At 39.1% G+C, this 14,637-nt stretch overlaps 1 protein-coding gene across 2 annotated transcripts in view; it reads left to right on the forward strand.

Annotated features, from left to right (window-relative positions):
* Positions 1-10,662, forward strand: part of CAB39 (calcium binding protein 39) — a 47,885-nt gene extending 37,223 nt beyond the window's left edge. For both annotated transcript variants that reach the window (XM_028731006.2, XM_028731007.2), the window contains exons 4-9: positions 791-909; positions 3,987-4,155; positions 5,226-5,285; positions 5,816-5,881; positions 6,767-6,910; positions 8,294-10,662. In XM_028731006.2, coding sequence (XP_028586839.1) covers positions 791-909; positions 3,987-4,155; positions 5,226-5,285; positions 5,816-5,881; positions 6,767-6,910; positions 8,294-8,482 — 747 coding nt within the window. In that variant the 3' untranslated portion in view covers positions 8,483-10,662. The remainder of the gene's footprint in view (positions 1-790; positions 910-3,986; positions 4,156-5,225; positions 5,286-5,815; positions 5,882-6,766; positions 6,911-8,293) is intronic.
* Positions 10,663-14,637: the final 3,975 nt, after the last annotated feature.

The following is a 14,637-nucleotide window of genomic DNA, read 5'->3' on the forward strand; positions in this document are numbered from 1 at the left end:
AGTAGACTGGCCCCCTGCTGTAAAAGCTTCCATCATCCCTCACCATTGGCCATGTTGGCTGATGCTAATGGGAATTGTAGTTCAACAACATCTGGAAGACAGTATGTTGGTTACCCCTGGTTTAAACCACCTTGAACTAGCAAAGAAACCCTGTCAACAACATGATCTTCCTAGATAAATGTTTTAAGGCATTGCCTGTGGCCTTTTTCCTGCTGCTTGTAATAATATCTACTAGCTACAAGCAAATGAATAAACTGTTCTGAGGAAGTTGATATAAAGAAAGGAGTAGTCATGAACACAAGTGTAACTCATGTTGAGGTACATGAAACAAGATACTGTTCCATTTTCAAATGCCTAATAGTCAATTCAGAACATGAAGTTTACCTGCTAAGAGTGTGTCACAGATTAAGTCTGTGGAAGTCTTCCACATGGGATGGAAACTTCAGGTATGGTAGTTTGGTTTCATTCTTAAAGTACACAAATCATGACTGGATAAGGGGGATTCCTAGCAGCAACCAGTGATATATATAACTGTGATAAATTTTATTCTAGGACTAAATAAAACCATAACTCCTAAACTTGTGTCATTGGTTAAACTGTGCTCTGTGCTTTATATATTAAAATTGGCATCACAATAGCAAATGCTTTGGGAATTCTTAGGCAATAGTAAGTGCAAGTCTTGGACAATTCAGTTTGCAGCTTTAAAGGCATAAAGTTATGGTCTCTTCATGTTATCCCTTTTTATATTCACCACTGATTCTATATGCTGTATGGCTTGTGTTTTTTGCAGGGCAAAAAGGATGTGGCTCAGATATTCAACAACATTCTGAGAAGGCAAATTGGTACAAGAACCCCCACAGTCGAATACATCTGCACTCAGCAAAATATACTGTTCATGCTGTTAAAAGGGTGCGTATAATATGTTGTATAAACAAACATAAACTGCTGTACTTCCAGCTTAAGACTAGGTCACACACACACCCCCTTTCTCCTGCTCTCTTCAGTGAGGTACGCTATCGGTGATTGGAAGTCAAACTGAGCTGTGAAAAACAGATGGCTGAAGTTGCTTGCATGGTCATAGGTCTTTGCTAGAAAAATTAAACCAAAATTATGAAAGTGACTACTGACTGTATGTGGAAGAGACCTTAAAGGGCAATGGAGACACTATGTTTGAAGCTCACACATTCATAAATGATGTGAATTACATGTTTTGTTTCTCTTTGAATAAACTGAATCCTTACTCTTCCAAGGGAGTAACTAATACTTAAAACACATTGGACAGCAAATCACCTCCTATGTTCCTTTGAGGTCCTCTCCCCTTTTGTTCTTGCATTTGGTGCCTTCCCTTCTTTCCTAAGTTGTATTTGGCCTGGTTCACACTTAATGCTAAGCCATACCATGGTTTATCACAAATGTGTAGGCTACTGAAAAGGAGATTGCAGCCATTTTTTCTACTCTTCTGGTCCCCACTGCTGTGACTTAAGGCATGGTTTGGCTTAGCATAGAGGTGACTAACCTTTTAAAAGGACATACTTTGGCATCACAACAAGGAACCTACAGGAGTTTTCAGTCATTATATTTTTAAATAGTAGCAAGACCACAGGAGGAATGATGCAGTCACAATCTCCCTATCATGCCTTCATACTAAGCCATAGTTTGCCTTGGTGCTATGCGATAACAGCCTTTTTGCTTAGAAATGTTCACCTTAAAGTTTCCCTATAGGATGGCAGTTTGGCAGCGGTTTTGCACATAGAATTATCTGACTCTGCAAACTGGGCCAAGACATTTGACCCTGTGCCTATTGTTCACAGAGCAGAACTTCAAACTGAAGTCATGCGCCACAATTCACCCTGTGGCTTGTGATACACAATCCATATCCTTGTAGTTATGATACACCGTTGGCTCAGGCTTGCCCAGACAAAGGCTAATTCATTATGTTCACTCCCTGCCATATTGCTGTTTCCGCTTCTTATATTAATTGCATTGTTTCATTGAAGCATCATGCTTGGGTTTTTTAACATTCTAACAATGAAACAAATGTGACACTTTACACCAAATTAATGCATAATGTAAGTGTTGGTACTGTTTGAAACAGAGGGGTATTTGAGATTGTTTTCTTCCGTACTTAAGGAAATGACATCTCTTCCTTTAAAAAAACAAAACAAAAACAAACAACCTATGAAAACGGTTAATTGAGAGCTTGCCAACCTTAAAACACTTTGGAAGCTTTTCACACAACAGAACCCAGTTATTTTTCTTTACTATTTTTTCTCCTAATGATGATGATCTCAGTTGCATTTGGCCAAATGTTTAGGGTAGCTTCTGTTTTCCTTTCTCACACCAGCTAGTTCTTGGGGGAAAGCAGTATAGCATATTTTTTAGGTGCTTAGTTTTGCATGCATAAATAGCTTGATGTTCTCAGAATGAGATGCTGTGTTCCTTAACTAGGAAGATAGATAATCTTAAAATATTAGGGAGGCCACATTCACCCCACATTTCCAGACCAATCCACTCTGTACATCACCGAATGCAGCAGGAAATCCCAAACAAGCAATGTGTTCTGAACACATTAAACTATACTTACTTATTCAAATTTTGCCCATTCAAGTGTAGGTAACAGTGCATTAATCGCCACTAAATGTTAAGATTACTTTAATAGCTAAGGTGCAATCTAGGTAAATTTAAGTTCAAACTACTGAGAGCTTTTTCAGTCAAACCAACACAAATATGGTAAGAAGCCTTTGCAGATAGTGGAGTACCAGTGTAAATGCTCCTGACATTCCATCTCCATGAGGAAGCTTTGAAACCCCTTTCTAATTTATTTGGAGCTTCCAAACAATTAAATTCAGCTTTGTGTTCAGTGCATTTTAAAGGCGTGAATGAGGGTCATTAAGTCTGAAAGACTAAAGGGACACAGCTTTCTAATCATATGAAGTTTGTAATAAGTATTCCTGACCTCTGTTGCAACCTAAGCCTTTGTAGATTAGCAGCATATGAGGTTATGAACCTGACTGTCATAGAGAGGGGAAAGTAGTTGTTCCAGAGCCAAATTATCTGAAGAATCAATCTTCTCTCATACCAATGGGCATATATGTTATGATTGTCTGCAGAGGCCTTGCTTCAAATGCCTCTAGCATCAGAAGGTAAACAAGGAGTGACAGAGGCCTTCTCTGGAATGCAGACGTATCCTTTTGAACTACCTCCCAGACTAGATTCACACAGCACCCTTTCTTGGCTATTTCATAATTTGCTGTTGCTGCTGCCACCACCGCAACGTAGTATCTTTAAAAAATATTTGCCAATATAATCTATAAACATAGATGGTGAGGAGGTTCAATATTTGTATTAGTGAATGTTGCTACATCAATCCCTTCAAAGGTATTAGAGTGTAAGCCATTGAAAGAGCAAAATTCTAATCTAGAATCTAGAATTTGCTATTTCCATAGGCCAAGATCTAACTCGCATCACTGTGTGCAAGTGGAAAGCCAATCTGTGCATGCAAAAGGAGGAAGGAGATTGGCAGTGTTCAGTTGCTGTTGTATCTCTTCACATTGCTCCAGGGGATCTCCACACCTTTTGGATGTATCCTGGCAACCATATATTAAATGGCAATTCAGCTATTTGTGGTAGATCTTCCTGACAGCCAGGCAATTTGAAAAAATTGAACTGGTGCACAATATTGAATATAAAATTAATAGGACATTGATCAGTGTAGTTGTAGATAGGTGAACTGTGAAAGTGTTTTGAAAGTGCAGATGTCTATTCCTATATTACTTATCAAGATTAGAGAGCATCAGTGCCACCCTAGTGAGTGTTGCCATTGAAGAGTGGCACAGAAAATGTTAAAATAGTTTCACTGAAATTGTAGAATTTATTTTACTAATAAATATTATATACAGTAGTTGCTGAAACTTTAAGGAGGTAAAAAGTTTCCTGTGATCATATTTCTCTTTTTGAGTGAATTACGTTGATGTCTCATTTTGCAGTTACGAATCCCCAGAAATTGCTCTGAATTGTGGAATCATGTTAAGAGAGTGCATCAGACATGAGCCACTGGCAAAAATAATCTTGTGGTCAGAGCAGTTTTACGACTTCTTCAGATATGTGGAAATGTCAACATTTGACATCGCTTCAGACGCTTTTGCAACTTTCAAGGTAACACATTCTGAATTTTGACAGCTACTTCATATCTATCTATCTATCTCACACCTTCCCCATGAAATTTCAGATAAACATACAACAGATAACAAGTATATAAAATCTCATTACAACAATCTAATATCAGCAGCTAGCAGCCATAGAGCAGCATTAACGAAATCACAACAATTTCAGCAGTAAAAATACCCTTTAATTTTTTTTAACTGCTGCAGGAGCAGGCGAGCCTTGCATAACTTCCTGAAGGCAAATATAAACTGTTGCATTCTTCACATTAATTGTGTGACTTCAAAATATCTGCAGAGGTGGTAGGTTGTACCTGCTACTTAGAGTAGACCCATCAAAATTAATGGACCTTAGTCATGTCAAACTTAGCTGGCTATGTAGCATACAGACAAAATTCCTTCCATTATGTGATCTATAATTGACTGTAGTAACCCATATACAGTCATACCTCGGGTTGCGAATATGATCCATGCAGGGGGCATGTTCACAACCTGCAGCGCCGCGTCTGTGCACGCGCGTGACGTGATTCAGCGCATGCGCGTGATGTCATTTTGTGGTTTTGCGCATGTGCGAGCGCCGAAACCCGGAAGTAACCGTTACAGTACTTCCAGGTTCGGCGTGGTCTGCAACCCGAGAACACGCAACCCGCAGCGTTCATAACCCGAGGTATGACTGTAAATAATTGAGGAAGATTACATAGTATGGTTATGATAAAGTAATTAGCACCAAACAGAACGGAAAAGGTGAATATTTTCAAGACTACAGGATTTTTAAGGAAAGCATTTTCCCAGAGCCAGAAACACTACTTCTGACCTGAAACAAAATGGCAGAACATTGGGTACTGCCCAAAAGCAAGCCAAAGTGAATTAATTGTACCACATTGAATCAAAGTGTGAGGGCCTCTGTCATTGAAAGATAGAGAATTGTAATCAATGTTAGTCCTACTGAAAATAGATCCATTTAAATTGACATGACTAAGGTCCATCTTGGCTGCCATTTAGAAGAGGAATTGCCCAAAGAGAGTGAAATGCTATTTAAATAACCGTGTAATCTCTTGTTTTCAGGACTTACTAACAAGGCACAAGCTGCTCAGTGCAGAGTTCTTGGAACAGCATTATGATAGGGTATGTACTTTTATTTCATTTTTATTTTTAATTATGTTGTTATTTAATAATGCTAATTATATCCTAAAAGAAGTTTCAAGCTATCCCTTCACAATGTTGCCCAACTGCTATCTGTTCAGTTTTTAGTATTCTTATTTCCATATCAATGCAAGTTCAATGTTTGACAGCAAAATCTTGCAACTGTACAGTTCTAAAAACGCTGGGAATGAAATTGTATATTAAGAAACCTGTTTCCTTGGTGTGCCAGGATAATCACAAGGCATGTGTGACAACCGTGCTCCATCTGCTGGTCACATCTGATAATGAAAATGTAAATCTGCTTGTGTTCCCTGTCAAGTTGTTGCCTAAAGAATTGCCTGAAAATTTCCTTCAGCCTTTCCACTTGGTCATACAGAAATTGGAGCAAAATACTTGAAATGTTTAAATCTTTACATTATTTCTGTGTTTTATATTTCTGCTTCCAGTTCATTGTAATCATTTGGAACCAGAGTGCTTGTGATACCTAGATTTTTCTTTCTTTCTCCATTCAGTTCTTCAGTGAATACGAGAAGTTACTCCATTCAGAAAACTACGTGACAAAACGACAGTCGCTTAAGGTAGAGAGACCTTACTGACTTTAATTATTTTGACATTAGAAAATATTATGAAGAACTTAATTTCAGCAGGTAGGACCAAGCTAGCTATTCATTCTACGTTGTCTCCTGATCAGTTAAGAAAGTTTTGAAGCATGAGGTTTTATACTTTAGGAAACCAATATTCTAACATTTAATGGTTAGTACAGGTTCTATAGCTGCAAGACTCAAACATTTTGCAAATGTTGAGTAAAAACCTGGAAAGTTTTTGTTTCCTAAGTTGCCTCATCAGTATATCAATATGTTAATATACACATGGACACATACACAACCTTTTCCCCCAAACCTTGATTCATATCAACAGTTTCACTGTAAAAACAAACAGCATGATCTAGCATTCTGCACTCATGAAGTTCAAACTGCAAAAATTTCTATGTCCACCCCAAGGATCAAGTCTTTATGCCCCTCATACACCTCATGCTTTGCCATAATAACCAATGCTGAACTTGACTAGCCCATTGAGGTCCTCAAAATCTTAAAGATGGCCGTAGTGTGTTTTCTCCTTGTGCTGTAAGTCAGAAGACTTTTCAGGATTTTGTTGGCCACAGTATCCTTTAAACTCTGGTTTAATTTGGCACAAGATTGCTTGTACATATTCTCCCGTGTTACCTGCAACATACAACAAATATCAATGGATCGCATCCAATTTTTCCTGAAGTCATCCTGATTATGCAGACTCGGTAATGCTAGTTTAGGTAGCACTAGAATAGAGTTGTAATAGACTATAATACCAGAAATTCTGGCTCTTGAAAAAAATCATTGTGGCTAAAGAACAAAAAGGTTGACTGAGTTTTATAGCCCTTATGGAAAACTTCACCAGTTCCCTCCCCCCCCCCTCTTGTTTTTTAGCTGCTTGGTGAACTACTGTTGGATAGGCACAACTTCACAATTATGACAAAATACATCAGTAAACCTGAAAATCTCAAACTTATGATGAACCTTCTAAGAGACAAGAGTCGCAACATTCAGTTTGAAGCCTTTCATGTCTTTAAGGTAGAAACAGCTTTTAAATGTTGTTGATAATGGTATTCAAGACTTCCTGTAAACAGAAGGTATCTAATCTTACATTGATCTAATACTACACCAGAGTGGCTTGACGTAACTGAATGAGAAGTATTGGATAAGTATTGGAAAGCGTGGGTGGGGTATGTTGTACAAAGCAAATTCTGTTTCAAAGTCAAATTTATTTTTTAACTGAATCCTTCTCTGAGACAGGCTTATCATTTTTCCTAAAACATTCAAATAAATACCATATTTTTCGCCCTATAGGATGCACTTCTTCCTCTCCAAAAATGAAGGGGAAATCTGGGTGCGTCCTATGGTGCGAATGCAGGCTTTCGCTGAAGCTTGGAGAGCGAGAGGGGTCGGGAAGACATCCGCAGCCTAGGCAGCCCTGCGAGAGGTCCCGCAGGGCTGTCTAGGCTGTGGATAGTAGCTTGCTTCCCGGAGCGCCGGGCGCGCTGAAAGCAGAGCTCCCAGCGCTTCGGGAACACATCTGCAGCCTAGGCAGCCCTGCGAGAGGTCCCGCAGGGCTGTCAAGGCTGCGGATAGCAGCCTGCTTCCCGGAGCGTCGGGCGCCCTGAAAGCAGAGCGCCCGGCGCTCCGGGAACACCTCTGCAGCCTAGGCAGCCCTGCGGGACTTCCCCGCAGGGCTTCCCACGCTGCGGATAGCAGCCTCGCGCCGGGCAGACATCGGCCAGCCCCACAAGCTCGGGGGACAGCAGGGAGGCGCAGCGCCGCCATCCCGCTGTTCCTCGACCTGGTTCGGTTTCCCCGACCTGCTTTGGGGGGGGGGGAATAAAGCAAAAAAAAATTTCCTTTATTTCCCTCCAAAAAAACTAGGTGCGTCCTATGGGACGGAGCGTCCTATGGGACGAAAAATACGGTATATCACATGCAGCTATTTTGAAAGCAAACAGATCCCCTACATTTTTCTGAAAAGAAGCCCCTTAATATTGCATGTAATATTTGTTTTTAATATCCTGTGACAAACAAAAGTTTCTGCATGAATTATTTCATTAATTGCACTAATGAGTATTTCTCAACACAACCCTTTGTAAGCAGTTTTGCTTGGTGCTACTTGGATTGCGAATATGCATATTCAAATGCACTAAATCATTTTGAAAATAGTATCTAGGAACATTGGTTCCATTAATAGGTTAAACTAATGAATTCCAGGAGGGAATAATCCATTCTGTTGTTTTAAGTGATGCTTGGTCCTTGTCACTAATAATTGCACAAACATTGCCTGTGGGCTTTTAGCACCTTGTAGACTTGGCTCATACTTTACATAAATGTAAATATTCCTCTGAGAGTTAATATTTTCTGATATATTAACTGAACTTTTCCTATACTGACCATCTTCTTTCATTGCAGGTGTTCGTAGCCAACCCTAACAAGACGCAGCCTATATTAGATATCCTCCTAAAGAACCAGACCAAACTTATTGAGTTCCTCAGCAAGTTTCAGAACGACAGGACCGAGGATGAACAATTTAATGATGAGAAGACCTATTTAGTTAAACAGATCAGGGATTTGAAAAGACCAGCACAGCAAGAAGCTTAATCTCCTATAAACCCCTAAAATATTAAATCCAAATTCAGCATTTGCTGTTAGATATTCAGCATCAGGCACTCTTATCAATTCATGAGGAACATTACTGCTAATCTGCTGTTCAGTGAACAGTGTTTGTTTTTCTCTCTTTTTTTTTAGTCCAAGTTGACAAACCTAGCTGCTGCTTTCTTGCACAATGTGGACTTTCTTGGTATTTGTGTCTGAATTCAAGCACACTGCTTGTTTTTAGAAGTTTGGGGGGCGGGGGGAGATTGTTGGTTCATGAAAGCAAACATATAGAAGATAGTTTGGGATAGGAAAAGAAGGTATTAGAGTAGTTTAAGTGACGGGGTGCATGCTTGCAAATCTGATTCAATCCGTACGTTTGCACTTAACCTTGTATGAGATGCGAGCACAATGTTATCTGTGCATACTTGGCACCATAGTATAAGATTGTATGCCTTGATTTTAAAAAAAAATGTGCAGTGCTTTATGTGTAATCAAAGGGGAAATGTGAGCTTACTGGGATGAACAGTTGTCTTGCAAATAAAATTGATACTGAAACATAGCAACTTCTAAAGAGTGAAATCTCAGAGTTCATAAGGAAAATGTATATATGCCTTTCACTGCTTTGTAGGTTTTTTGTTTTTGTTTTTTGAGAGAGAGAGTGTGTGTGATTTTGTTGAAAATTGAGTTGTAGACTTGGAAATACATTCTAAGGGTTTTTGTTAATTTTACTTTGAAGGTATTTCAGACAGTAGAGCTTAGCAGTGACACTTTGCATTTCATTTCAACAATGCTTGTTGGTTTCTTTTGTATATAACTCCTAGGCTGCTCATTTCTTTAAAAAGGATTTAATTTGTACAGCAGAGGAATGTTAATGTATTAGTCTGTATCTTTTACCTGATACTGAGATTTGCAAAATGAAAGCTCATCTGTAATGAATACTTAGGATCACATGGAAATGCTCATTTCACATTTCTTAAATACAGCAGCATTAAAAAGAAGAAAATCCAATTTCTCTGTATTCACTGGTTTAATGGGGTGCCATCAGTTAGGGTAGACTAAAATATAGTTCTGGAACCCACTAACCTATATCCTTCAATGTCGGCCTTATCCATCTATATTAGTGCTGTGTTCAGCCAATTGCAAAATTATAAAGATTATGCTAAATTAATATCAATTTGTTTTTCCTTGTGGGTACATAGAGAATCTATTCCTTTCATATCGTTAACATTCGGTATGGTAGTTGTGATGGTAAATAACTAAATAATTCCCCTTTACTTCAAAAACCATAATTTCATAACTGTCCTAGTGTCAATATCTTGTTTGTTAATGCTGCAAACTATCAGTATTTATTTTTTAAGAAAGACTGATGTTGCACCACTTTTTGTTACTGTGATCATAACAAAAAAAAAATCTGCTAAATATATCTCAACTATGTTATCAAAATACTATCTATTCATCTTAATAGTAGTACTGAGATCACAACCAGCCAGCCAACTTTATGGATTAGGAGTATGGAAGTTCAAATTCTGCATGATTGAACCTGAATGAGAATGCTCTAAAATTATTTATTGCTTTCTAGCTTCTTTCTGGTTAAATTATTTCACTAATGATTAAAGTAATCTCCTGATTGACACCTTAGCTAATTTTTACAGCTTTCATGAAGGAAGTAGGAAAGTAAATCCAGCAAATAGGATTCTAGTAATATTGGCCATCTCTGCATTGTCATGCTTCCTTTAGTGGTCATAACCTGTCCTTTGCAAAGTGATTCATAATGTCTACTGAAAGAAGAAAAAGTAATCATTAAGCCTTTATTAAATCATTTATATAGACAGGCAAAACTGGCCATGAGATGATATTATAGTTCAGTACTCTGTCCTTTTTTATATTTTGGTTAATCGTAGTTAAGAAAAGGAAAATATTACTTGGCAAGTTATTCTCCATTATGCATAAGGCTTCCACTTTAGGGGGGAAATGTAGAAATGCTAAAAAGTTATGTATGTGTATATATAAAGAAGTTCAAAGATGGATTTGGATATTGGTTTTGCTTCTCTACTATTTGGCATGGGAGAAAGTGGCTCTAACTTTTTTCAAACATTAATCCTTGGAGTGTTGGCATTCAAAAAAGTTGTATTTAAGACCATTTGATGTGCTATTCATATTAAAAAAAAACTATTGTACTGGAAGTGGTTTCTTATCTGTGTGAAGGCTTAAAGATATTACTAAAAGTTATTTAATGTGAGAAGTGTTTTTAAACAAAAAAGATGTATACAATTGTAATTCTACTTCCACAAAAGCATTTCATTTCTTCAGATGAATGCATTTCTTAGAAGATCTGGCTGGCCCCATAATTTAAATAGAAATAAAATTTTGAAGAAACACAATTGTGTGTTTTATAATATTTATAGAGGGGGGAAGAACCCACCTGAATCGGATTATTTCTTTTAAGAGGTATATATTCTGCACTTCTTGTGAATGCAGTTGAAACCTTAATGCAATATATACACAGTATATATAAATAGCCATCTACACTTGCAACAGCATATAATACTTCTCCAACCTTTGCATGTTAGGTTTATTTCTATCTTACGCAGAATTTAAATTTTGCTAATAGAAACTCTCTTTTTCCCACATATAGGTAACATCTCCTGGACTGATCTAAATCACAAACTTAACTACCCTGTCTTTCTTCAAAGTTCCATGGAAATTTATCATTTGGTGAACATGGATATTTGGGTGAAGGTGCTGAGAATTCAGTTAAGACACTCAACTGCAGCTCCACGAGAGAGGGAATGACTTAAGCCCATTTTAATATGGATTTGTTCCCCAATTCCCACAAGCCACTTGGAGAGGTGGATGAGTTTGCCCACCTGTCAATCACCATGACATCTGATGCAATCATACCATGCAGGCAAAGGAAGAGCCCAGAGTATTATGAATAAGATACTATATTGCATCCTAGGTTGCCTTGGCTATTTCCAATCTAAGGGAGCTTCACACACCTAACTTTGGGGGTCCCCCTCCCCATTAATCAGAGGTTCCTTTACAACCTTAAAAAAGAGCAGTAAAGAGCAGTTTTTTCCAGTCTCTTTATGTATATCATATTAAAACTAGCTATGGTCTTCCTCTTCCTTGTTATACACTTAAATTGTGTATCTTGAAGCCTGACTCAAAGATTGGAATGTAAAACTTAATGCACCTTTAAATAACATATTTGTTGAAGTACAGTTCTCATAATTTCTGCAAGATTCTTGACATCCCCTTGTCTCTTTTACCGCTGCTCCCACCAGAATCAAGCAGACTGCCAAAATAGCAGGGTGTCCTTTGGGCTTAGCTGCAAAGCAAGATAAGTCAGGTGTTAAGTTGATCCTCACCTCTGTACAAAGGTGCAAATTATATTTAAATCTTCTTAGCGGTAAACCAAATTGGGCTACACTAGGAGGGAACATTTAAATTGCTTTAAATTAGGATCTTTCTGAGTGTTCTTAACTTCTTAACCTAGGAGTGGGTAGGGGGTATCATTAGAAGTCATATATGGATATCTGGTTTCCCCAGCTTTACTCCTAATCCTAACCTAAAATACCCTGTGAATCAGCAGGTGCCTTCATTTAGTGAATTATTTTAACACCTTGCCACTCCGTTTTGGTAGGAATAGATCTTACTTGGGGTACTAAGTCGTCATCTCTCAGTTCCCAATCTCTGCATATACAGTGGTGCCTCGCAAGATGAAATTAATTCGTTCCGCGAGTTTTTTCGTCTTGCGAGTTTTTCGTCTTGCGAAGCACGGTGTCGGAAAAGTTTTGGAAAAGCTTCAAAAATCACCAAAGTCTTCAAAAACCTCAAAAAAGGCTACCACACCGCGTGCTATGAGTTGCTCCTCGAAGTCAAGTCGCAACTGTATTAACGGTTTTAAGAAAAGGAAACAAACTTGCAAGACGTTTCCGTCTTGCGAAGCAAGCCCATAGGGAAAATCGTCTTGCGAAGCAACTCAAAAAACGGTTTTTTCAGATTGCGCGTTTTCCGTCTTGCGAGGCATTCGTCTTGCGAGGTACCACTGTACAACTCCTTTCCCTGCTTCTCACCCTTTATTTATTTATATCCTGCCTTTCTTCCAGTACAGAACCCAAGGACTTTGTGGGTAATCTTAGAGGGCTGGGGCCATCATAACATGGCAGTGGTGGACAAGGCAATGGTGGGCAGCTCTTAGCTTTAATTGTATGGTAGAACACATCCCACCCACACAAAGTCAGAGGTTTTTACACACAGACGCACCCCTACACCTCCCATCTCATATCTAGGGAAGCATGAGGCATTATCGCAGTTCAGTGACACAATCTGGTCAAGCCAAACCACTCAAGGGTGCAAAGAAGAACTGATGAGAAAATCCTGAGGCAAGAAAAAGTGCTGGAACCAAACTATACTTGACTCACTGCTTGGTCTGCGCAGGCACCATCACATTTGTTTGTGGGTGTTACAGAGCCTGTAGGCACTGCACTGGTGACGTCCCCAATAGCACTTTGGTCCTGTTTCACACTAGTCATTTTCAATTACAAACAGCCTCACTAGCTGTGGCATTGCACCTGCTTGGATAACAACTGAATAACCTTCGGGTACAGTTTGGCAGCAGTTCCCTTGATCATGGTGACATTTTGCCCAATAGCTTTGAACATGAGAATTGTTTCTTGTTTCATCCATGATTGCCTAGTTCATACCTGGCAAGCTATACAGAAACAAATTCCTGTGTCAAGTGTCCTTTGAAGGAGAATGGACAGGGTGTATAAAATTTCTCCCTTTTTAGCCACTCCTCTTCTTCGCGACATAAATTCATCGTTAGTCTGCCCATCTCCTGAATCTTTGGGGTCTTGCAGCATTATTCTTTTCGAAAAGCTCAGCAATCTGGCAGGTGCTCTCAGCCATGTTTGAGTCTTATCCAACGGCCTCCTCAGACATGTTTTGTTAAAACATCCAGACATGTTTGTTTGTTTTTTAATATAATTTTTATTGATTTTTGCACAAATTTTCCAACATAACAACTCCAAAACATCCAGACATGTATTCTGCAAAGTGCTTGACACTCATAGTGCGTTAGTGATGGAGTTAATTCTGTTTTATTAGTTCTGAAATGCTCCCCCAATGCTAACACATCATTTCCATGCATCACTGCCAAACATTTGGAGGCACGGACGGTGTTGAAAGCAGGATCGCGCACAACCAATAGCATCATGAGTGCAAATAATCATGAATGCACAATAAAAAGGAGATCTGGAGGAGAACCAAAGCTGGCTCCTTGTCTTCCTTCAAGACCTTGTGAATTGTTACCCAATTACTGGCCCAGAGAAGAAAATGTATGTCTGACCAAAATCCAGGGAAATGGGCAACTGTGTAAAACATACAGTCTATGGCAGGCTTCCTCAACCTTGGCCCTCCAGGTGTTTTTGGCCTACAACTCCCATGATCCCTAGCTAGCAGGACCAGTGGTCAGGGATGATGGGAATTGTAGTCTCAAAACATTTGGAGGGCCGAGGTTGAGGAAGCCTGGTCTGTGGTGTTACCTGGCCTAGCTGCTGCTGCTCTACCACTAAACTGCAAATCTAGCTGCCTACCTAGCAGAGGCAATAATTTCAGTTGCTAGCACCTCCGATCCAAGGAGCCATATCTCTTACAATCCTACTGTGTACACACGCTGGAGGTGTTCGCAGTTGCTGGGTGTCTGCTGTGCAGTTGAGATGTGTTTCCTTCTAAGTTCAAAGCTCTAACCTTCAAATGTTTCTTCTTTGCACTTTGGTGCCAAGAAAATCGCTAGGAAATGAGGCAACAATTTTAGACCTCTGTGGCGTTAGAATAAGCATGACCCTTGAGAGTTGGTTTTGGTTTTAACCCAGTGTCTCCCGAAGTACCCCCTGCTTTTTTTAAACACTGGTGGATATTAATTTAGCATATGAATGTACATCAACTATGCTATCTATATTTGAAAATAAAATAGGGTGGGAGGTGGACAACAAAATGCTAAGCAGTATGGGTAGATGCAGAACACTTAACAGACTATGAAGGAGGACTGGTACTGTGTTTGCAGTGATGTAGTGGTAAACTTTGAAGTGCAGGAGCTCATCCTAACAGTCCCCATATCCACGCAGCCCCCCTCAAGAGTTCAAAACTGCAAG

The sequence above is a fragment of the Podarcis muralis genome, chromosome 6 (genome assembly GCF_964188315.1).
Source record: "Podarcis muralis chromosome 6, rPodMur119.hap1.1, whole genome shotgun sequence".
Classification (NCBI taxonomy): Eukaryota; Metazoa; Chordata; class Lepidosauria; order Squamata; family Lacertidae; genus Podarcis; species Podarcis muralis.